The sequence below is a fragment of the Dasypus novemcinctus genome, chromosome 12, assembly GCF_030445035.2.
Source record: "Dasypus novemcinctus isolate mDasNov1 chromosome 12, mDasNov1.1.hap2, whole genome shotgun sequence".
In the NCBI taxonomy this organism is placed as follows: Eukaryota; Metazoa; Chordata; class Mammalia; order Cingulata; family Dasypodidae; genus Dasypus; species Dasypus novemcinctus.
In genome coordinates this window covers 104507469-104533891 of record NC_080684.1, presented here as the reverse complement: position 1 = coordinate 104533891, position 26423 = coordinate 104507469, and the positions used below count along the sequence as shown (strand labels likewise).

Below are 26423 nucleotides of genomic sequence, written 5' to 3'. Positions count from 1 at the left end.
TGAATTCCTGGAGAGGCCGGGGCCTGAATTGCAGGTCTGCCCCTTAACAGCTGAGGGCCCTCGGGCAACCTCCCACCTTCATTTCCAGGCAAGGTCAACATCACCCTTGTTTCAGGGATTACATAAGATGGGGCATCAGAAGTATCCAGCATGTGTCAGCCAGAGCCGACATTGGTTAACAGGCGCCGCCTCTGATGGGCCTCCTGTGCTCTGCCCTTGTCTTCCAGGACCTGGCGACAATGGTGGAGCAGCTGGCCAGGTTCCTGGGGGTGTCCTGTGACAAGGCTCAGCTGGAGTCCATGACTGAGCACTGCCATCAGCTAGTGGACCAGTGCTGCAACGCTGAGGCCCTGCCCGTGGGCCGGGGTACGTGCCTCCCTTCCCACCCCCCACGTTCCCTTGCCTCTGCACACTTTCCTGGTTTCTCCCTGCTCTGGGCCCTGGGTCTCTGCATCAGTTCTTAGCTGTCCCGAGTCTGGTTCCTTACGAGGCCCCTGCAGAGCCGTCCCTGTTAGAGTTCCAGCGGGGTGGAGCAGTGGGTGCCCATGCCGGTGGCGCTTGCGTTGTAACTGAGCCCTGGCGTGCTCAGAGGAGCGACTGCTGGGGCTATTTCAGGCTTGGTGGAAGGCTGGTTGCTTCTGAGCAGAGGGTCTCCCCCAGTGAGTGGAAGGTAGGTTCCTCTGCAGAGGCAGATCCAGGGAGTGGTCTGCTGCCATGACATTGCACAATGCAAGGCTTTGGGTTTTTGAGCCATTAATTGGCTGTGGGAGAGTCAGAAGTAGTGGCTGGAAAGAAAGCTGCTTCCCTTCCTTCCTTTACCCAGTGGACGGTAACCGAGCATGCTCCAGGTGCTGATGGCACAGGCTGGAGTGACCCCGCCTGAGGGAGATGAGTGTGCAGAGGGGCCGAGCAGGCAGCCAGGCGAGGCTGGAGTGCTGTGTCCAGGCGGGGTCGCGTCCAGGCGGGGTCACCTCCAGACCTGCCAGCGTCAGTGCCTGTCCTTCCAGGCTAGCAGCTGCCTGCCTGGAGAGCTTGGGGATGTTCCGGGCATTAAAAGCCCCCAGATCCCAGGGTGGCAGCTATGGCCACCAAACCACCCTCTTGGGAGGTCGGCACACACAGCACGTGGTGAAATGGGTTTGGAACTTCCTCAAGGGGTGAGAGCGGGAGACAGAGAGGCCCAGCTAGCTGGCCGATGGCCTTGCGTGTGCTTCCCCAGCCCATCCTGGATCCCAGGGAACTCCCAGTGTCAGGCAGGGGGCCTGGCTCTGGGCTCAGCTCTCTGGCTCTTTTCCCTTCTGTGAAAGGGACTAAAAGTGGCTCCCTGAAGGTTAAGTGGAAAGTGCCTGCAAAGGCAGAATAGTCCACTCTTTTAGGAGGAAGTTAAGGAAAAAACAAAATGGCTTGTGATTTGTTTCCTGGCTGCATCTTCACCAATATTTATTATTTTAAATTTATTTGCTCTTTTTGAGTTTTGCTTTCACTGTGTTTTGTTAACCTTGGATGTGACCTTCCCCAAAATACTCCTTTTGGTTCATTTCTGTGGTGAAGAAGTGTCGAGAACATACTGTGTGCCCATATGTTCCTTCCCATGTGTTTACTTTACCATCGTTTACCTTGGTTTTGCTTCATTTCAGTTTTTCGATTTTGTTTTCTTTTAGCACATTGCCTCTTTGCTCAGAAGATCTCCTTGAGTTGGTGAGAATGCAGGGCCTTGCGTAGCCAGCCACATTACTTAAATTTGATTCATATCACATCATAAATTGCCCTGTCTTGATTCCAAATCCTAAACCAGGTGGGTGACTCCTTTGATGAGCTCTCAGCTGCTTTGGCTGAGGAAAATAATAATGGAAAACTCTATTTATAGTGCAGTTGGTCTAGAAGCTTCTAATTTTGTCCCTTAGGTATCGTTAGAGAGTAGCAAGACAATTTTTCTTGGTTCCCTTTTCTCTATACTGGTAATTTTTCATTTCCAAAGAAAAAATCCTCCCCATATTGAGTTTATTAGTTCAGCACTTGAAGGGCTGCAGTTTTCATTTCTGAGGTCCTGCCAGGACAAGGGTGACTGTTAATAACGGAGCTAATGAAGGATATTTGCTGGGGACGGTCAGGGCAGTACCAGAGCTCTGAGCTCTGACATGTGGGCAATAAAAAGAATTCTCATCCCCTGGTGTGGCTGTTGAGATGCACAGAGAGGCCGCTTTGGGCCAGGTGTTCACAGCGCCAATAATGGGAAGCTGGGAGTCCCCACCCCTGACACTTTCAGAGTTGCCATTAGTATCTGACCAGATGACCTTAAGATTTTATAATAGTTAGCAAGGGAGATGGGTTCCGCAGCTATTTTGTCATTTTATGAGTGCTCTTTCTGTTTCCTGAGCCCTCATAACAGATGGGCAGTCCAACACTGGCACATGGGTTTGCAGGTTCAGTGCCCCTCCACTTTTGACAGGAAGAGCACTCGTTTCTGACTGTGCCTGTGGCCAGGGGTGCTGGGCATGGGACTGTGGCCTGGTTCATTGTCAGGTAGCAGAATTACTGCTACGATGCACATTTTGCATCTAGTCAAGAAAGCTAGTTAACGTGGCAACTATTTATTCACTTTAAATTCCTGTCTAAGGTTTGATTTCATTCCTGTCCCAAGTTTGCATTTCAGTTTTGAAATCTCCACCTCGACCTGGCCATGAGGGCTTCCTATTTGCCGTAGAATTGTCTGCCTCTTAGGTGATTTTTTTTCTTTTTCAAATTATCCAGAAGCAAATGAAGTTTTGGCAGAGCCATTGAACTGTGGGTGGAGAGTGGTGTTACGGAGGACCTAAACTCCCAGTTCTTGGGTAGTTACTAGATGCCCATCCCAAGGTGCTGGGCGCTGTCCCACATGCTGCGGACTTGGCAGAGGCCAAGGAGTCTGGTCCCCTTTATGGGCCTCAGGCCTGGGCTACGTGTGCGAGCTTCACTGAGTAAAGAAATGACACAAGAAGGGGGTTGTCGGTTCACTAACAGCCCCTGAGACCGCTGGGTCAGCCCAGGGCCTGCCTGGCCGGCCTGCAGCTCCACTGGCCTGGCCCATGCCCGTAGCCAGGCTCACAGGGGCTCCAGAATAGGACCTAGGTTGATTCCTAAGGCTGCCCTCAGTTCAGTAGCTGGCCCGACCCCAGGTGGATGTAATACATTCTGCTCCTGTCTGTTCTAGGACGGGTTGGGCTGTGGAAGGACATCTTCACTGTCTCCATGAACGAGAAGTTCGATTTAGTGTATAAGCAGAAGATGGGAAAGTGTGACCTCACATTTGATTTTCATTTATAGTGACCGAAATGCAGACTTGCATGCTCACAGTACCTGGACCCTCCACTAGCTAAAGTCCTGTATGCATTCATTTATTACTTGCTGGACAAACTGGAAGCAGTGTGTAGAACAATGGTGGGGCGGGGGGAGGAAAGAATGGATAAAGTGAGATCATTTCCGATCCAAAGCCACTGTCTCACCTTTAGAATTTGTAATCTCTCCATGTAGGATTGCAAACATTGTAAAAATTGCAGCTACAATGGACTACATCATAAGTATAAAATATGTAACTTATGCAACTAGAATGTATACCTTTTCCAGCCGCATTTGAGTTACGGTATTTTGTAGAAAATTTCACTGGAAATAAACATCAGTAGTAAACCAAATACACATTCATTTCTGAGGGGAGTCAGGAGTGAGCCACACCCGAATGGTAGAAAGATCTCAGGGTTAACTATTTATTTTTGTAGTTTTATTATCTAAGGCACAGCCATTCAGTTCTCACTTGGTTCTGAGATAATGGTGAGAACAAAGAAGGAGCTGGGGGATGTGGGGGGTGGGGTGGGTTTGCTTATTCTGATGGGGCTCAGTTCTTTGTAACCTTCCTGAAGTAAAGCAGAAACTTCACTAGGGTATTTTCAGACAGGATGCAAGAGACTTCCAGTGGGTGGCTCTAAAGACCTGATTCAGAGAACTTAGCAGAACATTCCAGGAGTGAAAGCTGCTATGAGTCCAGCAGATGGGAGTATAAGGCAGTCAGTAGTATTTGAATGCACTGGTGGAAGAGTTAGCTACAAAGAGACTGGAATGGGCTCAGAATTTGAGTTTAATTCCAGTCTTTAATTTTATTCCCTGAAGTGGTAACCTTCTTATGCCAGCAAGCAGATGCTTAACAACAGATTCTAAAACTCCTGAGTCTTCAGCTATCATTCCCTTTGTTCAGCCCTTACCTGAGGCTCTAGGCTACGGGTTTTTGGCAGGTGACACCCTCTGGCTCCAATCTCAGCTGGCGGATCTCCCTTTGTCTCTGTGCCCCTGATCTCAGCACGTCTGGGGGAGGAGAGGTGGGGCTCATGGCCACCCCCTCACCTGCTGAGTTTTCTGGCTCCAGTTTGGCAGGAGAAGCCATGGAGAGGCAGCCAGGTGGGCACAGGGCTGGAGGTGCCTGGTGCTGGCAGTAGCTGCAGAGTACACGAGGTGGCAAGGTCCCTTTCAAACAGGTGCAGACGTGGGCTTGGGTTTTACTCTTTAAAGGAGAAGCTGTGAACCCAGCAGGTGGGACACAGCATTGCATGGTGAGCTTGGCAGTACCTTTTCTTGTATATCTGTGAGTGAGGCTGCTTTCTGTGAAATTTCATTTCTATTTTTCTATTTTTAGTACTGTATGGATATTATTAAGCACTTCACATCATACTTCTGTGCTTGCTTGCATCTTTAATAAAGATTCGTTCCATGCATTGTGTCGAGCGTGTGTGCTGGTGGTCGGAGAAGGGATTCCCCGCGTGGCCCCCTCCGCACTTACGGACTTCACGGCCGGGATCCCCACCAATGCCCCTTCCCTCAGCCCCGACTGCAGAGGAAACAGGCCCCTATCAGGTTTCAAGAAGGCAGAATTTTGCTGTTTCATTAAAATTCAGACTTTGCAGAGGATGAATTCCCTTCCTATTTCCCTGTTCATCTTTAATCTCTTTTAGTAACAGAAATGGAAGGGACGGAGGAAGGGAGGAAAGAAAAAGCGTGGGAGGTATTTTGGTGTGACCTGCTGATTTCAGATTGAATTCCAAAGTCTGTCTTCCCAATTCCTTGTGGAAGGAAAGTCCAGCACATTGTTTTACCTGAGAAAGCTTGGGTCTCCTGGGAAATCATATTTATTTTCAAATGAAGTTCTTTTAGGTCTCAGGTGGAACCCTAAACTTTATTTTGGTATATAGGGTTAACACAGGCCCCAGGTTAATTGAGGACCCACGCTGCTATATCTGTCCCCAAGTCATTTATAAACCATGTAAGATAAAAGAGACCAAGATCAACTCTGAGTGCAGAGGCGAGGCAGTGCAGCATGTTTACAGTGATAATTAAATTTCTGCCATGCCCCTGCACCGTGGAGAGTTCATCTCGTGACATGCACTCATTCATTCAGTGACAGTTTGAGCACCTACTCTGTACCAGGCATTGTTTCAGGCACAGGAGGAGCAGCAGTGAAGCTGAGAAACCCTTTCCTTCATGGAGTTTACATCCGAATGAGGGAGACAAATCTTCACTGAAAGAACCTTAGGGAAGTTCAGTCTGAAGAGCAGAATACGAGAGAGTAGCAGGACAACCCGCTGGTGAAGGGCCGGGTTGGCTGAGCACAGGTGATGCCTGAGCAGGAGGAAGTGAGGGCACCAGGCCCGGACCATCTGGAGAGAACCCCGGGGATAGGGTGGGAGGGGAGGGTGCTTGGCAGCTGGAGGGGGCTGGAGGAGCCAGGTCCCGCAGGGCCTCAGAGGGCAGAAGAGTTGGTAGTTTGTTCTAAGAGGAAGCCACTTCCAAGGCATGATGGCTGGTTTGTATTTGGAAAAGCTCCCCTGGCTGCCTTATGACTGACGGCTGGGTGACAGTGACCATGACAGAGGGGCCTTTAACCAGACTGAGATTCACTCAGGCCTCAAGATGCTGTAGGGCAGGCATTCTTAACATTTTTCGTTCCAGACCCCTTAGCCAGTTAGGTGAAAACCACAGACCCCTTACTAAATCCACACTCTACTGTGTATTATTTAATAAATAGATCACACCTGCACCAGCATGTCCCCACAAAAATGTTTATTTGAATTTCAATTCAAGCTCACTGACCCCTTGTTAAAAGCCCCTGCTGTAGGGCATCCCCGAGGGGCCTGTTCAGTCACTGTCTGTTCTAAGCTTTCATAGGCAACACGTGCCCTCTTGAAGCCTTACGTGTACTTCCTGCCTTACCCACTTGGGGAGCTAAGACTAACCAGGGAATTAATTCAAGGCGATATGTCCTAAGTGCTGTGAAGCCTGCAAGGAAAGCCAAAGCTTGGGGAATGGAACCCTCAGGTTGGAGTAGTTACCTTGGAGAGTAGACGGGGTTGGGGTAGGCCCTGAAGCAGAGAACACTGGGACAGACAGATTGTCCATTTGGCAAAACTGACCACAGTGTTCCCCAGTATCAGGAGCCTCTACTGTGAGTCAGTGGTCTTCTCACCTTTTGATTCCACAAAGCAGGAAGATTCCAGAAAGTCTCAGGGACCTGCCCAGGGTTACCAGCTATTTGTTTTGCCAAATAAGAACCTAACCTCCACCACCCCAGCTTGGGGGCACCCCACGTCCTCTGGCTCTGATAGCCTTGGTGATTCAGGACACAGTGTCTGCTGTTCCTCTGTGATGTCTCTTCTTCATTGCAAAATGGACTGGAGAGTCCTGTCCAGCCCAAATGCCATGGCGCTCTGGCCAGAAACAGGTAAGTCATTTCGTTTCTCTGATCCAGTTTCAGAATTTCTATGGTAGAGACCATCTTTGTCCTGATCACTTCCTAGGATGGTTATAACAAAACAGAAGAGTGAAGTCTCTGAAAGCATGAACAAACTCCACCCAGGAAAACACCTCGTCTGCCCTGTTGTACACTCCTCTGCCAGCTAGCGAGTGCCCCCTGGTGCCCACATTGCAGGTGGCACCAGCCTTCATCAGAGGTCCTCAGTGGCGCTTCCAGACAGGGCATGCACGGTGTAGCTCACAGCGCTGTGGAGGGATGCCGCCCTGAGTCAGGCCCCGAGCCAGCAGTCCCTGGCCTGCGAGAGCCCAGGGGTACCCCACCTTTCTCAGCTTGTGACAGGGCTGTTTGAAATGCCTCTGCACTACCTGGGGTCCCACTCTCGCTCAGCCTTGCCCACTTGTACCTGTCCCTCAACATCTAGAATCAGCATGTCAAGACCAGGATGGCACTGTGGTCAGATAACCTGGCTTTATTCGAGAATGCCCACTATGACATCCCTGGCAGCTGGGCACTGAGGCTGCAGTTCTCAGAAGCACAGCCTCATCTCAACCTCCCTGGGGTCACTTCCTTCCCCCTGAAACGCCACCGCCCTGCTTTCTTTACCTGAAGAACACAACCCTCACAGCTTGGCTCTGCGGCCCCTTCCCACAAGCACCCCTCCATGGCCCCTCTCCCATCTGTGCTTGTCTCCCTCAATGGACAAGGCCTCAAGAGCAGGGGCTGTGGCAACGTCATCTTTCACTTCCTGGGCCAGAGTTGGCATACAACCAGCACTTAGTATTTGCTGACTGAATGACTGGCATCTTGAGTTAAAGTCGGTTTCATGTTTTCTGAGACCACTCATCCTGGGCCTTCTGTACCCTGCTCCTGGTTCTGCCAGATGCTGCATCTCCCAGTCTCCCCACCCTAACCCCTCCCTCTGCCACGTCCCTGTGTCCACACGTCTGTTCCCTAAGTCTCCAGAGCATGCCTTGTCATTCCAACAAGAGGAGCCTGGTTTGAGTCGTCCCCTCACCTGGAATCTTCCCCTTCTTGACAAGGTGCCTCTGGAGCTGGGCATTCATTGTGGGGTAGCCTGTTTCTGGTGCCCAGCTGCCTCCATTCCAAAACCCAGAACAACCAGTGGCTTTGTAAAAACCAGCCTTCGCCAGACACTCGCCATTGTTCCCTCTTTTCCTTCAGCTTTTCATTTGGCATTTCTGGAGCATCTCCGCGGAAGGCCCTGGGTCCTGGAGAAGCAGACAGTCTAGGGAGCTCTCCCTGCAGATGGAGCCCTCACTCATCTCTTCCCTCGGGCTCTGAGCTGTTATTGCCCAAACCCACGTGGAAAGGTGCGGGGGGGGGGGGGGGGGGGGGGGGGCGGGTCAGAAGCCCTGGGTCCTAATATCTAGTTTTGACTTTGGTTGGCTGTGTGATGTGGGCAAATCACCCACTGTCTTGGCCTCAGGCTCCTTATCAGCCACATGAACATTTTGGGATAGGTGGTCTCTAAGCTTCTCCTGGTTGTTACGGCTACGCGAGCCATGTTAATGGTATTTCCATTGGAATAGTGCTTTGGCCCCGTTCAAATGCACACATCCACATTTAACAAATGGTGGCAGGCACTGGCAAAAATGGTACAGAGAGCAAGTGCTGCAAGGCAGAGGATGGGTACTTCAAAGATAAGCAAGGCCTTCACTGAATGCCAAACAGGGTGTGGCCTGGGTCTGGACGCTTGGGTAAGTAGGACAGAAGGAGGTCGGGACAGAGGGGACACGCCAGTTGGGAAAAAACTGCGTGTGCATTTTAAAATGAGTGCCTGGATGCTGAGGCCCCTGGTTTATTCCAGCTCTGCCTCTATTTGTGGGACCATGGGAAAGTCACTCTGCATCTCATAATGAAGAGGTCTCAGACCAGATGTCTTAAAATCCCATCCAGCTTGAACATTCTGTGACTCTCAAGTGTGGTCAAACTGTCTATCGGCTTAACTCCAGACAAGAGCTGAGGAATAGCAGTAGATTGAATTTTTAGCCGGCGACAGGCCTTGTCAGCAGGGGCAAAGAGAATTAGTCACAGAAGCACCTGGCACACAGCTTGGGCCCACAATCACCATCTCTAAGGCATGCCGAGCCTTTGCCAATCCGAGCGTCAAATGACAATTTGATTCTCACACTTGGATCCCTGTAAGCTAGCTGGCACGGAACGTCTGAGCTGCAGCCCTTAAATCTGTCTCCTCACCATCGAGGAAAGGAATCTGTGCTCTATTAACAGCATTTTTCAAAAACCAGAGTGTGCTAAATGTGTTTAAAAATAAAAACCAGCCAGAACATGCATGTCTCCTCTCTAAAGTCATGGTCTCTGCAGAGATCCCCAGGGGTGAGCCCTGGCCGGGAATGAAGGCCTGCGAGGCTTGTGAGTAAGCCCCTCTGTAGGACAGCAGCACAGTCAGCAAGAGACCCTTCTCCAAACAGGCTTAGGCATCCTCCAAAAATATAAATGGATTGGTTATCTTTTCAAGTATTCCTTTCTCTCAGTTCTCCCCCTTTACAACCCATAGTACCTGTGATTTCCAGAAAAAAAAATCTTAGATACATTGGTAGCTTGGAGCCGTCTCCCTCTGCTGAGAAGTATGGGAGCCCTCTTTGCCCCCACTTGGGCTGGTCCCTCTGCCTGGGCTGCCCCTCTCTGACTTACCCTGGATCCCACCTACATGGCCGCGAGCCTCAGTTGGTCACGACCTTCTCCAGAACCCTCCCTGACCCCCCACTCCCACCCCTGCAAGGGGTTAAGTGCTCTGCTTTTGGGTGCCAAGGCACCTCTTGTAACATACTCCGGACATGGAAGCCACCTGCTTATAAAGCTTCTTGCAGCTAGGGACCATGTGTTGTTCACATTTTTGGAGGTCAAGAGGTTAGCAAATGAGAGAAGCTGACCAAACGTTCCTCCTGCCCACTGGGCGTAGCCTGCCTTCTCAGGTTCACCTTGCCCGGCACCTCCATCCCACGCTCTCCAAGCACATCGCTGTTACTCACCACAAAGGCCCTCTAGCCTCACCTCTCGCCTGGCCACAATGCTTATCCCATGACCCTCACCTTCATGACAGCCTAACTTCCACTTTCCTGGCTCTGATGAACCATAGTGCTCTCCCAAAAGGCTTCTCCGACTTCTAAGAACATCTATGTTCTGCCAGTTCATGTCCAAGTTAGCACTCCAGGCAGCCACACAGAACAAATCCTAGCTCACTGTATGCACAGAGGCTTCAGTTAGGTAGGAGCTCAGAGAAGGAAGGTCCCCACTCCCAACATGAGACACGGTGCGGCAGCAACAATCTTTCTCCTCAGCATAGAGTGAGTGCACTGACAATTAGGACCTTGAATTCTGAAAGCATCGTAATTCCTTATAATAGCATATTGGCTTGCGTTCGTTAAAACATTTTGTAACCACTTTCACATTTCCAAAGTGTTTATTTTCAGCCCCAACTAGACTATAAGCAGAGACTGTGTCTCATTCATCACTGTGTCCCCAGACTGTGCTTAGGGCAGCACTGTCTTCCTATCAGGTAATCAATAGATGCTTGTTACCTAACGAAAGGCAAATTAAATGCTAAACAGCTCTAATTACAAGCTGTGGCAAGATCCTGGCTCTCAGCAAAGAGAATTCCTTGCGATTGTGAGGGATTTGCTTGTTTGCCCAGGTGCATGAAACATGAAATTGTTCTTTGCTAACTGCATCTTTATTCCAGAGCTGAGCCATTCTTCTAAGATTGCTGCAATATGATGTTCTGAGGACAGGATTCATTAAGATGCTAAATACCAGTATTCCACACTATGGGACCCTGTTCGGGGGCAAGATAAGTGGATTTTGATTCCTGTTTACATGAAAGGAGACAGCCAGTAACTATTAAAGGAAATTAAGAGCTTAATAGTCTATTAGTACATTAAAGAGGAATGAAAACATGCTGAGGTGCTATAGCCTGCATATAGCCTTTATCAACGTAGGATCCTAAAATAGATATTAAAATGAACCCCTGTTTACAATTGATAATCAATTATTTGTAGTGACAATGTTTAAAATGTGCAATTTAGTTTCTGGCTGATTGAACTAAAATGAGCAGCTGCATCATCTGTCAAGGAAAATATCTGAGGGAGGAAGCATCTATTTTAGTAGAGAAAAAAAAACCGCAGTAGTTTTTCCAAAAGAACCACTAAAATCTCATTTATTTAAACTTTTTTTTTTCCTCCTAAGGACAGCTCAGGAGAGTCTTGTCTCCATTTTATGAGGCTTCTAAAAGGACAGCTGTCAGAAAAACCTTTCCTAGCAGACGTCCCAGAGATACGCTAAGCTTCTGGGAGGTACATTTTGCATGTGTGTCACGTGCCTCCTCTTCCTTATTAATAGCCGTGGTGGAAAAGCAGTACTTAACTTCTTAGGGGTTAATCAGTTCCTGCTGTTTATTTCTCCACATGAAGGCATAATCTCCATTTATAACATCATTATCAGTTAGTGTGAAATAATTGTGGGCTTGATCTTACAGCCCAGTCTCTTTGGTATAAAGAATCATGGTGACAAAATGGCGCTGAGTATTCAAAACCTGGAGGACAGGACGGAGGCTTATTGCCACCAGCCCTCCATGATCCCCGAGAGTTTCCTTGGTTACCAAGGGAATGAGGTACCTATTAGCTATCGTAAGTGTACAGATATTACTCCAACTTTTTGTGGTTTGCCTTCAAGAATATCATCAAAAGTCTTGAGCAGCAGATTCATGCAGTAGGTATAAGGAGGAGGCTGTACAGTTTCTTGGGAGGTAAGTGTTAATGGTTGAAATGATGCTGAATGGTATTTTGGACAAGATTAGGAACCTGACCAAAAAAATCAAGGTTCAGCCCTGCTGAAAGGAGATCCACTACTGGGCATCAAAGGAACCATTAAGTACTATCATGAGGACACCCGGCTTTTCCTATAAATGTTCCTTGGAGCCACTGCCACATTATACAACTCTGGGTGGTTTGAACAAAGACTGAACCTAATCTAATAGACTTCATGGGGCTATCAAACAATAAACAAGTGAAGAACATTTAGATTCTTCTAAAACACACAAGTTAACTCTTCACATGAAAGTTCAAAGTTTCCAAAGAGGGAGAAAACACTTGGAAGTTGTTATTAAAAAAAAAAATTACATGACAAATCCTCATGACAAACTACTCTAATTAGTCTGTTTAAATACATGGAAAAAGCATCCTTATGGCCAAGGAAGTAAGCAAGAATTTTGAGTTTCCTGATACTTGGCTATATTTACTCAGTCACACACCAATTATGCTTCACCATTAATTAGTTCAGGTCAGTTTAAAAGACATTGTTTAAGTCCCTACTAAAATATCATATTTGCTCATAGTCAAGGAATAAAATTCCTGACTAAGGAGTGCCATTAAAACCTAGAATCCTTAAAAGATTCTCATACAATGCCTTGTTCTCTTTTGCTTTATTCTGAACAATAAATTACCTCAACTGTTGTTGTTAGTTTTGGACAAGGGGACACCTGATGGAATTGAATTTTAAAAGATAGAAGAGATAAAGAAGTTTAACACAGATTTAGTAAATTCCTAGTGCCATGTCATTACATTTTTTAGTATTGAATCTATTAGATGTTATTTTATCTATCTATCTATCTATCTATCTATCTATCTATCTATCTACCCTACACCCCTACCTCAGTTGTCTGTTCTCTGTGTCTATTTGCTGCATCGTCTTCTTTGTCCGTGGCATGGGAATCTGTGTTTCTTTTTGTTGCATCATCTTGTTGTGTCAGCTCTCCATGTGTGCAGTGCCATTCCTGGGCAGGCTGCACTTTCTTTCACGCTTGGGTGGCTCTCCTTACGGGGCGCACTCCTTGCACGTGGGGCTCCCCTACGCGGGTACACCCCTGCATGGCACGGCACTCCTTGCACGCATCGGCACTGCACATGGGCCAGCTCCACACGGGTCAAGGAGGCCCGGGGTTTGAACCGTGGACCTCCCATGTGGTAGGCGGGCACCCTAACCACTGGGCCAAGTCTGCTGCCTAGATGTTATTTTAAATAGGTCTTCTAAAGTATACATTACAAAGCAATACTGTAATTACATCCTGGAGATTACAAATAAACACTTGCAGAATGTATTTTTAAAATGCATGCAGATAGTTACTTGTGGTGTGGAGTTACAGAAGGAGAAGAAAACATGGAGCAGAAGTATCTGAAGAGATTACTAGCTGAGAATTTTCCAAAACTGGTAAAAGACATTAACCACACAATGTACTACAAATCTCAAGCAAGATAAAGACAAAGAAAACCATACCTCGGCACATTTTTTAAACTTCCAGACAAAAGAAAGACACATTACTTCTGAAGGAGTAACAATTAGACAGGACTTTGCAACAGAAATGATGGGAGCCAGAAGGCAACCAAATGGCATCTTTAAAATGCTGAATGTAAATAGCTTCTCAATCTAAATCTCTATACTCAGCAAAAAAATCCTTTAAAATGAATGTGAATAAACACATTTTCAGATAAATAAAAACTGAATTGAGGCTTCTGGGGAAGATGGCAGAAATGGGAATTAGAACTCTAGGGCTCAGTCCTTCCACCAAAACAGCTATTTATTAAATAGGCAGAAACTGTCTGCAACAACTATTTCTAAACTCCGGAGGCCAGGAGAACACTGTACAGCATCCAGGAAAAAGGGGGAGGAGCAGGCTGATAAATAATGGTAAAGAAGAGTAAATTGCTTTCTCTTTGGCAGCTATCAGCATCCATCCCTTAATCCTGTGGCAGACCACCTTAGGGTCTGGTCCCTGGCTAGCTTGCTGGTGACAGAAAGGGACATAAAAATCCTCTTTCCTGGGAGCAGATGTGGCTTAAGCAGTTGAGTGATTGCATCCCACATGGGAAGTCCCAGGTTTGGTTCCTTGTGACTCCTAAAAACAAAAAACCAAACAACAAGCAAACAAGCAGGAAAAAAAAAAAAACAAAACCAAACCCAACTCAGGGAAGCCAATGCAGCTCAGTGGTTGAGCACTGGCTTCCCACATATGAGGTGCTGGTTCAGTCCCCAGTCCTGGTACCTCAAAAAAAAAATCCTCTTCCCCAAGACTAGAGGTGGGCACAGCCAACCACTGATCATGGCTTTTGATTACTGAATTTGTATCGCTGGGGGCCTGGCTTAAGGGGGCAATGATTATTTCAACCTGCCCTGGACAAAACTGGTAGCAGCCATTGTTTCAACCCCACCCCCAACAAAAGCAGTGGTAGTCATTGTTACAACCCTCCCTGACAGGGGTGGAAGCAGTGGAGACTTAAAGAAAGCTCTTCCTCAGGGCTTTGGGGGACAGTTAGACATTTGCTGGGCAAGCCAGGAAAGCTAAGTTTTGGGGAACTGTCAGAGTAAATCTTTTTTATTTTATTATTTTTTATTTTTTTATTTCTCTCCCCTGCCCCACCCCCCGTTATCTGCTCTCTGTATCCATTTATTGCATGTTCTTCTGTGACTGCTTCTATCCTTATCAGCGGCACCAGGAATCTGTGTTTCTTTTCTTTTTGTTGCGTCATCTTGTGTCAGCTCTCCATGTGTGCGGTGCCATTCTTGGGCAGGCTGCTCTTTCTTTCACGCTGGGCGGCTCTCCTTATGGGTGCACTCCTTGCGCACATCAGCACTGCGCATGGGCCAGCTCCACAGGTGTCAAGGAGGCCTGGGGTTTGAACCGTGGACCTCCTATGTGGTAGGAGGACGCCCTATACACTGGGCCAAGTCCGCTTCCCCAGAGTAAATCTTGAAGCCCTTCCTAATCCCCCCTCCAGGGCACTTTGGAGTCTGTGTCCCCTTCATGGGCCCCTGGGACATTTTTCGCTATGTAGAACTGTGTGGGAAAGTCCTCTCCAAGATGCCCCTCTCCTCAGAATTGCCCTCCAGGCACAAGCAGTTGGAGACAATGAAAAGAGTTTAAGAAACTATAGAGGCCAACATGGGTCAAAGGCGTGCTGGCATTTTTTTTTTTTTTTTTTGAGGACAGATTCCAGAGGCTTGGTTTTATTGTGCAGTTTTCTTTTTCCTCAGTGAGATGTCATAAGCTGTGGTGGCACTACCCATGGTGAGAACGGGACAGGGCACTGGGCAGGGAGCTGGGTGCTGGGAAAAGCCATTCCCTGAGGCGTGGCCTGCCTGTGGCCACTCCTCTCCCCGCCCCCCCAAGAGGTCCCTGAGAAGGCTGAGGGCTGGGGGCTGCCTGAAGGGCTGGCACTGACTGGGGAGGGGGAGAAGAGCCTCCCACAGGGCCAGAGGCTCCAGGGCTCTGGGCCTCCACCCAGCCTGACTTGGCAGCTCCAGTCAGACTTCTGGAAGCTCTTAGGGGCTCAGGACAGCCTACGCGGGCCTTGTTCTCTTCTGCCACCCTCTCAGCCACTGGTTGGGGCCCTATCTGAAAGTCAGTAAGCTCATAATTTTGGTTTCCTTAGGTAGGGAGGCATGAAGGACCCTTTTCTGGCCCTCTATCAGCCTTGCTCCCTGGAGGGCGCTGCGGCCTGCGCACTGGGGATTTCCGTAGTGATCAGAGGGGTTTTTTGTTGTGGCTGAAATGCTCTTGACACTTTGCTCTCTCCCTCCCGTGATGAGCCACGGAGGCATAGCAGTGCCTTCACATCTGGGGGTCTCCAGGCGCTATCCCTGTCTGCTGAGGAGCAGTCTGGGCAGTCCACAGTGAGCTGGGCCCAAACGCACCCCCCGCCCCTCCTCATCAGCCCCCTCCCAGGCCTCTGACCTCTGGTGGGCAAAGGTGGCTTCTAGGGTCTGGGTCCCTCCCATCCCATGACCACCCCCCCAATCCCACGACCTCTCCCATCCTCTCACCTCCACCTGGGAGAGGGAAGTCTGTCTCCTGGGATACAGAGAGGAAAACCAAACTTCTATAAATGGGAATTCCAAAACAATTAAAAAGCAAAAGCCCAGGACAAGACAGAGGCCCAGGAAGACAGGGAAAGCCCTGCGTGCTGCCATCGCCTTGAGCAGAGCTTCCTGCTAGGAGGGCTGAAATGTAAGAAAACCATGGTCTCATCACCAGCTGACGACAAAACCAAGAAACGTACCTCAGGGAAGAAAGACCAGAGGTAAAATACTAAAATATGCAGTATGCAACAAGAGTACAAATGAACGAAGAAGCAAAAATTGATGGCCCATCCAAAGGAAGAAGATAAAAACCCAGAAAGCACTGATAAAGAAGATGAGAATGTGTACATACTGAACAAAGCCTTTAAAAAGTGATCGTAAAAATTCTCAAGGAGATGAAAGAAAAGACTGAGAAAGAACTATGAATGAGCATTATAAGAGTCTAAGTAAAGAGATAGAAATTTTTAAAAGGAACCAAACAGAACTACTGGAGTTGAAGACCACAATAATTGAAATGAAAAATTCCCAGGAGGATTTCAAGAGCAGACTGGAGCTGGCAGAAGAATCAGTGAACTTTAAAGAGACACTTGAAATGAGTCTGGCTGATGAACAGAAAGAAAAATATTAAAAGTGAAAATAACTTAGGAACACCTCTGGGGTACCTACTAAGCACACCAATATATGCATTATGTGAGTCCTAGAAGGAGAAAAAAGAAAAAAGGGGCAGAAGGACTAGTCAAAGAAATAATGACAGAGAACTTCCCAAACTGAGCAAAAGACAAGAATATGCACATCCAAGAATCTCAGAGTATGCCTGTATTAGTCAGGGTTCTCTAGGGAAACAGAATCAACAAGAGATATCTGTCAATAGTATGCATTTTTATAAGAGTCTCTCACGTGATTGTGGGGATGCACAAGTCCAGGTTCCACAGGCAGGCTGCAACCAGGGGCTGCAATGAAAGTCCAAAGAAGGTTCTTGATGAGTTCTTGGAGATGCTGGCTGTCCAAAGATGAGCTGGGAAATTCTAACTCGATGCTGGAATCACCTCCCCTTTAAGTCATTCAACTGATTGGATAAAGAGTCACCCATTGCTAATAGCAAGCTCCCTGACTGATGTAATTGTAATCAGCTATCTATGATTCACCACTGCAGTAAAGTCAATGGTGACTAAAGTCCATAAATGCCCTTGTATTACAGTTAGCCCAGTGCTTGCTTGACCAAACAACTGGGCACAATTATCTGGCTGAGTTGACACATTAGCCTAACCATCATAATACCAAACAAGATAAACATGAAGAAAATACACCTACCATATATTGATCACACTATTGAAAGCAAAAGACATGGAGAGAATTCTGAAAGCTGCAAGAGAAAAGTAACATATTTCATGCAAAGGAGTCCCACTTAGATTGAGTGCTGATTTCTTGTCAGAAACCATGGAGGAAGGAAGCAGTTGGTTGAAATACTTAAAGTGCTGAAAGAAACAACTTCCAGCCAAGAAATTTATATCTGGCAAGCCTCTCTTTCAAAAATGAGGGACAGATTAAGAGATTCTCAGATAAAAGCTGAGGGTGTTCATCACCATTATACCTGCACAACAAGTAATGCTAAAGGGAATTCTTCAGACTGAAAGGAAATGACACATGCCAGTGGTTCAGAGCAGCATAAAGAAATAAAGAGCTCTGGTAAAGGTAACCATCTGGGTAATTATAAATGCCAGTATTATTGTATTGTTTGGGTATGTAACTCCACTTCTTACTTCCTACAAGTACTAAATGCAAATGAATAAAAAGTAATGATAAATTTATGTTTTTGGACATAAAATGTACAAAGATATAAAGGGTAACCAGGTACAGAAAAATGGTGGGTAGACAGACGGGTATAGGAAAAGTATATGTGCATGCTACTGGTGTCAAATTAGTATCAAAACAAATACAGTTGTTATATATTTAGGATGCTAAATTTTTAAAAATATATTCTTATTAGAGAAGTTGTGAAAATACAAAACAATCATGCAGATGTGTGCAATTCCCATACACCCCTCCACCAACACACTATATTGTTCTGGAACATTTGTTACAGATTATTAGATAATATCATCAGACTATTACCACTAATTATGGTCTATAGCGTACCTCTGGCATATTTTTTCCATATCCCCCTATTATTAACACAGTACATCTTTGGCATTGATGCAGGAATATTATAGTATTGCTGTTAACTATAGTCCATAGGTTACATTAATTGTATTTTTCCCATGCTTTTCCACATTCTTACCATCTTGCAATAGTGTTGTACATTTGTTCTAGTTCATAGAAGGATATTCTTGTATTTGTACTATTAACCATAATTCTCATCCACCTCTAGATTCACTATGTTATTCAGTCCTTACATTTTTCTCTAGCTTTCTTTCAAGTGACATTTACATCCCTAGACTACCCTCTTCAGCCACAATCCCATTAATAAACTACTGTTAGTTCTACTCATTATAATGTGTTATCATCAACTCTATCCATTGCCACACTTTTATAGTCAAATTAATTAAAACTTCTACATACATTAAGCACCAGTACACCTTCTCAGCCCTCCTTTTATCTCTTAATAACCTATACTCTAGGTTTTAACTCCATGCATTTATTCTTTGTATTTAGTTCATATTAAAAAATATAGAAAACTTCATGAATTTGTGTGTCATCCTTGGCAGGGGCCATGCTAATCTTCTCTGTATAGTTCCAGTTTCAGTATATGTGCTGCTGAAGTGAGCACTTGGACGTAATAAAATTTTAACCTAATGGTAACCACAAGGAAAAGAGATGGAAAATATATCCAGATAGAAATGTGGAGGCACTCAACAAGGTACAACACAAAAAGGCAAATAAAAATAAAAGTAGGCATTAATGGAAGTGGGGGACAAAAATGGTATAAGACTTACCAAGGTTTAATAGCAAAATGGCAGGACAAAATTCCATATTATCAGTAGTGACTTAAAATGTAAATGGATTAAACTCTCCAAAGGCAGAGATGGGCAGAATGGATTTTAAGTCAACATCAGGTACAAGGGGCAAAAATGGTGATTATATACTGATAAATGGACAGTTCAACAGGAAGATGTAACAACTATACATATATATATGCATCTAACAGCAGAGGCCAAAAATACATGTAGCAAATACTGACAGATTTGAAGGGAGAAATTGACAGTTCTACATATATAGTAGAAGACTTTAATATATCACTCTCAATAATGGATAGAACATCTAGTCAGAAGATCAGTAAGGAAGTACACACCTTGAATAATACACTGCACAAACTATACCTAATATATTTAGAGAACACTGCACCCAACAAAAACAATACATATTTTTGAGTGCACATGTGTCATTCTCCAGGATTGACCATATGTTGGGTCACAAAACAAGTCTCAATAAATTAAAAAATACTGAAACCATACAATGGCAATCCTTCAACCACAACGGGATGAAGCTAGAAATCAATATCAGAGGGAGAAATGGAAAATTCACAAACATAATCTTAAACAATATCCTCTTAAAACAACCTGTGGGTTAAAGAGGAAATGAGAAGCAAAATTAGGATCTTGAGATGAATGAAAATGAAAACACAACTTAGAGGATACAGTGAAGGCAGTGCTGAGAGGGATATTTATAGCTCTGAATGCTTACATTAGAAGAAAGACTTCAAATCAGAGACCTAGTCTCAAAACAGAAAGAACTAGAAAAAGAAGAGCAAACTAAATCCAAAGTGAAGAGAAGGAAAGAAATAACAAAGGTTAGCGCAGAGATAAATGAACTAGAAAAAAAACAAAATCAACAAAACCAAAAGATGGCTATTAAAATTGACAAACCTTTAGCTAGACTGACAAGGGAAAAAAGAGTGGATATAAATAATGAAAATCAGAAATGAAAAGGGGGACTTTACTACTGATCCCACTGAGATAAAAAGCACTATACAAGGATACTATGAACAACTATGTGCCAATAAATTAGATAACCTAGGTGAAATAGACAAATTCTTAGACACACACAAACTACCTATATTGACTCAAGAAGAAACAGAAGATCTCAACAAACCAATTACTAGTAAAGAGATTGAATCAGCAATCAAAAACCTACAAACAAAGAAAAGCCCATGACCAAATGACTTATGAGATAAATTTTACCAAACATTCCAAGATGACTTATTTTCCAATTCTGCTCAAATTCTTCCAAAAAACTGAAGAAGAGGAAACACTCCCTAACTCATTCTATGAGGACAACATCACCGTTTTAGCAAAGCCAGATAAAGACACTACAAGAAAATAAAACTACAGACAGTATCTCTTAAGAATATAGATGCAAAAGTCCTCAACAAAATATACTAGCAAACCAAATCCAACAGCATACTGAAAGAATTATATACCATAATCCCATAATCAAGAGAGATTTATGACAGTTATGCAAGAGAGGTTTAACCCAAGTAAATAAATTCATGTAATACACATTAATGGAAGGAATGAAAAAATACATAATCAGGCATTTGACAAAATTCAGCACCTCTTCTGATAGGGAAAAAAAAGGAAACAAAAGAAAGCTAGATATAGAAGGAAACTTCCTCAATATGATTAGGGGCATACATGAAAAACTCATAGCTAATACCATACTTAATGTTAAAAGGCTAAAAGCTTTCCCTTTAAAATCAGAAACTAGACAAAGATGTCACATCTGTTATTCAGCATTGTTCTGGAAATTCTAGATAGAGCAGTTAGGCAGAAAAAAATAAAAAGCATCCAAATTGGAAAGGAAGAAGTAAAACTTTAACTAATTGCAAATGACATGATCCTATATACAGAAAATTCTGAAACATAAAGGCTAAAAAACATTTTAACAAAATTTAAAGAAGACCTAAAAAAATGGAAGTACATTCCATGTTCATGGATTAGAAGACGAAGTATCATTAAGATGTCAATCCTACCCAAGGCAATTTACAGATACAGTGCAATCCCAATTAAACTTCCAACAGCCTTCTTTGCAGAAATGGAAAAGCCAATCATCCAATTTATATGGAAAGGTGAGGGGCCATGAATAGCTAAAGCCACCTTGAAAAAGAAGAATGAAGTTGGAGGATTCATACTTTTTGTGATCTTATTACAAAGTCACTGTAATCAAAACAGCATGGTACTGGCACAAGGACAGACATATAGATGAATGGCATAGAATTGAGAGTTTAGAAATCAACCCTCATGTTTACAGCCAACTTATTTTTGACAAGGTACCAAATACCCTCTTTGATAAAGAAGTCAATTCAACAAATGGTGCTGGGAAAACTGGATCTCCATTTGCAAAAAAATGAGGAGCTCTACCTTACATCATATACAAAAATCAAAATGGACCAAAGACCTTAATATAGGATCTAGAGATATCAAACTCCTAGAAGGAAACAAGGGAAATTCTTCAGGATCTTGTGTTAGGTAGTGGTTTCTTAGACTTTTACACCCACAGCACAAAAAACAAAAGAAAAAATAGATAAATGGGACCTCATCAAAATTAAAAACTTTTGCTTCTCAAAGAACTTTATCATGGAAGTTAAAAGACAACCTATATAGTAGGAGAAAATATTTGGAAATCATGTATCTGCTAAGGGTTTAATATCTATAAAAGAAATCCTTCAACTTAACAAAAAGACAAACAACCCAAATAAAAAATTGGCAAAAGACCTGAACAGGCATTATTCCAAAGAAAATATACAAATGGCTGGAAAGCACATGAAAAGATGCTCCATATCTTAAGCCATCAGGGAAACGCAAATCAAAACCACAAAGAGATACAATTTCACATTAATTAGAATGACTGCTATTAAAAAAACGGAAAATAACAAGTGTTGGAGAGGACGTGGAGAAATAGGAACACTCATTTATCGCTGATGGCAATGTAAAATGACACAGCCTCTATGGAAAACAGTTGGCAGTACCTCAGAAAGCTAGGTATAGAATTACCTATGACCTGGCATTTCCACTACTATATATATACCCAAAAGAACTGAAAGCAGGGACATGAGCAGGTATTTGCACACCCATGTTTATAGTGGTATTACTCACAACTGCAAAAAGATGGAAACAACCCAAGTGTCCATCAACCAATGAATGGATAAATGAAACGTGGTATATACATACTGTATTAGTCAGCCAAAAGGGTGCTGGTGCAAAATACCAGAAATTGTTTTCTTATAAAGGGTGTTTATTTGGGGTAGGAACTTACAGATACCAGGCCACAAAGCGTAAGTTACCTCCCTCACCAAAGTCTATTTTCATGTGTTGGAGCAAGATGGCTGCCGACATCTGCAAGGGTTCAGGCTTCCCGGGTTCCTCCCTTTCAGGGTCTTTCTTCTCTCTGGGTTCAAGGTTCCTTTCTTTCTGGGGCTTGCTTCTCTTTTCTCTGTGTGCTTACTTCCCCGGGCGTCAGCTTAAGACTTCAGCATCAAACTCCAACATCAAAACTCCAACGTTAAGAACCCCCAACTCTGTCCTTTGCCATGCCTGTTATCTGTGAGTCCCCACCCACCAAGGAGCAGGGACTCAATGCCCTAAAGACATGGCCCAACCAAAGCCCCAATCATAACTCAATCATGCCCAGGTACAGACCAGATCACAAACATAATCCAATATCTATTTTTGGAATTCATAACCATATCAAACTGCTACACATACTATGAAATATTATTCAGCTGTGAAGAAGAATGAAGTCCTGATACATGTAACAACATGAATGAACCCTGAAGACATGTTGAATGAAGTCAGACAGAAAAGGACAAATGTATAATCTCACTGATTTAAAATAATTAGAATAAGCAAATTCATAGACTCAGAATCTAGAATATAGGTTATCAGGGGATAGAGTGGGAAGAGTGAATGGGAAGTTAAGACTTAAAATGTACAGGGTTCCTATCTGAATGATGGAAATGTTTTGGCAACGGATGGTGGTGATGGTAGCACAACAATGTGATGGCAATTAACTACTGAAATATACATCTGAATGTGACTAATAGTAGAAATATTTTGTATAAATGGTAGCAGAATAATTTTTTTTCAAATCCATGGAACTACATTATACAAAGAGTGAACCCTAAGTTAGATCATGGACTTTAATTAATAATACAATTATAAAAATGTGATATCATTAGTTTCAACAAATGTTCCATACCAATGCAAGGTGTTGATGGTGGAGGAGTGTATGGAAATCCTGTATTTTATGAATGATGTATAAACCCACAGCTTGTCTAATAAAGAAATAGGATGGCTTTAGATCCAGCAGACATTATACTAAACAATGTTATGCCAATAACTTTGACATGTAAGATAAAACAGTTAAATTCTTTGGAAAACAGAACTTACCAAAATGGACACAAGAAGAAATAGAAAATTTGAATAGTCCCCCAACTAATAAGAAATTAAACCAATTATTAAAAACCTCTTATGAAGAAAACTCCAGGCCTAAATACCTTCACCAGTCAAGTTTTCCTACCATTTAAAGAAAAAAAGAACACAGCTATTACACAAAGCCTGAGAGAGCAAAAAAGTGGAAACACTTCCCAATTTATTTTATGAGGCCAATATAACCTTGATTGTAACATTTGACAAGGGAATTACAAAAAATGGAAAATTACTGTCTAATCTCTTCAGTGAAAACAGACCAGGGATTGGCAAACTTCTTCTGTAAGAAACCAGATAAGCTTTGTGGTTCATACAGAGTTGCTTCTTAATTGACATTATAGCACAAAAGTAGTATGGACAATAAATAATCAGTGCTGCTGTGAGTGTGCAATAAAATTTTTTGAGTGTTCAATAGACAAATATTCTAAACAAAATATGAGCTAATTTAATCCAGTAATAAAAAAGATAAATTGTTTATTGAAGAAATGCAAAGTAGTTTCCACATTGTAAAAAAAAACCATATTAAATAAAGGAGAAAAACATAGGATCACTTTAATAAATGCAGAAAAAGTATCTGATAAAATTCAACACTTTCTCGAAATAAAAGGTCTTATTAAATGAGTACTAGAAGGGAACTTCCTTAAACTGATGATAGGTATCTACAAAATCCCAAATAGGACATAGTTCATGATGATAATACTGAAAGCATAAGAATGAGACAAGGATATCTGTAATACCACTTATGTACAATACTACACTGAAGATCTTAACCAGTGCAATAAGGCAATAAAAAACAAAAAAAAATATAAGAATCAGAAAAGAAAAAAATAAAACTCATTATCTGCACATGATTTATTATAAGTTAAAGGAAGCATCTTATTAATTAGAATTAATAAATGAATATATTACAATCACTAGAAATAAAGCCAATATATAAAACCAATTGTATTCGTATATACTAGCAACACACAGAAAACAAATTTTAAAAAGGAATACAATTTACAACAGATTGACAGGTATTAACTACCTAGGGATAAATTTAACCAAAAGTGTGTGAAACCTGTACAACCCAAAACAAAATGTTGCTGAGAGAAAATAAAGAGCTACCTGAATGGAGGGATAGAAATGTTCACTGATTGGAAAAAGAATATTGTAAAGATGTCAATCCTCTCAGAAATTCAATGCAATCCCTATCAAAATCTCAGCAGGGTATTCAGTGCAATCTCAATAAAAGTTCCAGCAAGTTTCGTTGTTAATTGATGTTGAACTTGGCAATCTGATTTTAAAATTTGTAGGGGAATGCAAAGGGCCAAGAAGATCTAAGGCAAATTGAAAAATTACATAGTTGGAGAACTTACAAATGAAAGGACTTCCTAAAAAGTAACAGTAATTAAGATAGTATGGAATTAGCATAAGGAAAGAAATAATAAACCAATGGAATAGAGGAGAGTCCAGAAAATGATACATGTGTATAGTCACTTCAGTTTTGACAAAATTGCTTCTTCAGGGCAGTGGGAAAGGATGTTTTGTTTTGTTGTTTTTTAATAAATGGCTAATGGGTTACTATATAGAAAAAAAAATTCCTTACTGTTACCACACACCATACACAAAAATAAATTTTAAATAGATTATATATCTGAATGTAAAAGGTAAAACAATAAAGATTCTAGATTACATAGAATTTATTCATTGCCTTGAGGTAGACAAAGATTTTAAAAATATGACAGAGAGAACTAACCAAAGAGGAAAAGACTTAGAGATTAGACTTCACTAAAATTAAGACCTTATAATTATGAAAAGATATCAAAATAGAAGGAAAAGGCAAACTATAAAGCAAAAGATTATATATCCCTCCAACCAAGGACTCATGTCCAGAATATACAAAGAACTCCTGCAAATCAATAAAGATTTATAGGATTAGGCTTAGGGTTCCTTAAAGGTACTGTGTTCACTCATGCATCATTGTGTTTGCATTTGCTGAGTTCACTTTGGAGTTTTCTCTCCTCTCTGTTCCCTAGCAGTAATGCATCCTCACTTGTCTAGCTCAGGCCGCATGGTCTCTAGATTAGTATGGTTCATGGACCAACTGCATCAGCATCATTTAAAACATAGGTGCCTGTGTGGACGGTCTCTAGGATGGAACCCCAATGATCTCAGCCTCCATATGTTTATGCCCTTGTGTAATCTCCCACTGAATATGAGTTGGATTTTGTGCCTCATTTATTATATTATTTATAAATAGCACATAGCAAAGTGATGGGATATCACTTCCAACCTTAGGTTATCAAAAGACTGTGGCTCCTGTTTGGAGTGTTCTCTCAGTCAACTTGCCCTAAGGAAGTCACCTAACAGGTCTTGAGGCAGCTCTGTGGAGAAACCCACAGAGTGAGGGAACAACACCTGCCAACAATCCTGTCAATGAGCTTGGAAATGAATTCTACCTCAGCTGAGCCTGTAGATGAGTCTGCAGCTCTAGCCAACAGCTTGAGTGCCATCAGATCCAGAAGCATCTAAGCTGTGCCCAGACTCCTGAACCAAAAAAACTATAAAATAATCAAAATTTTGTTTGTTGTTTTAAGTCACTAAGTTTGGGATAATTTGTTACACAACAATATAGTTAATACAATGCTTATGACCCTTGGCAGAACTAATCAATTAGGTCATCTGGATGTATAGCCTGGGATGTTCCAGTTTCTAATAAACCATCCAAATGATTCCAATAAGCATCTAAGTTTAAGAACACCTGTTCTAGGAAGCCTTCCCTAAGAAGGCTCTTCCTTTCTAACTTCATAGTATCCTGAGGATACCTGTTATGACACTGTTAAACTGCAGAAAATCTTTGGCTTTTAGCCATTTAACATTCACAATGTTAGGTTTTCATTTGAGCTCCTGAAGATCCACATCAAATCTGCAACCATATATATATTTGGATAATTCACATCATGAAGCCTTAATGTTCTCTACTTCGTATGACTCTGATACATTATCATATATATAACAACACTAGTACAGTCATTAAAATGTTATTTTCTTATGCAAAATTACAGTAAAAAAGAAAGTCAACTGCTAACAATGCTGTTGTAAGTTAAGACAAGGAAGACAAAGAAAGTGATAGTTCTTAGCTAGAAAATGTAAATTTGGAAAAATTAGAGTGTAATCTTGGGTGTAGTTGTGGCTGTGATCATGCTATAATAAATACTTTTTCAAACAGTGGATTGCCACTTGTTAGGGAGGTCGGAGGTTGCGAATTATAAATTAAATAGTAACTGAATGTTATACGTGCAGTTAGGATAAGCACTGTTAGTGAAAAATTATTTTAATGATATATGTACATATAT

General features: G+C 43.0%; 1 protein-coding gene and 1 non-coding gene across 3 annotated transcripts in view; one reads left to right on the top strand and one right to left on the bottom strand.

Moving 5' to 3' along the window:
* Positions 1-4739, top strand: part of SULT4A1 (sulfotransferase family 4A member 1) — a 34654-nt gene extending 29915 nt beyond the window's left edge. Inside the window, exons 6-8 of one of the 2 annotated variants that reach the window (XR_011650330.1) lie at positions 228-366; positions 1662-1795; positions 3191-4739. Coding sequence is in view for 1 of the 2 variants with exons in the window: in XM_004456424.3 (XP_004456481.1) it covers positions 228-366; positions 3191-3303 (252 nt within the window). In the remaining variant the exon portion in view is untranslated. The remainder of the gene's footprint in view (positions 1-227; positions 367-1661; positions 1796-3190) is intronic. The other variant, XM_004456424.3, reaches the window with a different exon arrangement.
* Positions 4740-18322: 13583 nt separating this feature from the next.
* Positions 18323-18428, bottom strand: LOC111763667 (U6 spliceosomal RNA). The gene has a single exon (XR_002796497.1). It is a non-coding gene; the product is annotated as a U6 spliceosomal RNA (small nuclear RNA).
* Between the last annotated feature and the right edge of the window lie 7995 nt (positions 18429-26423).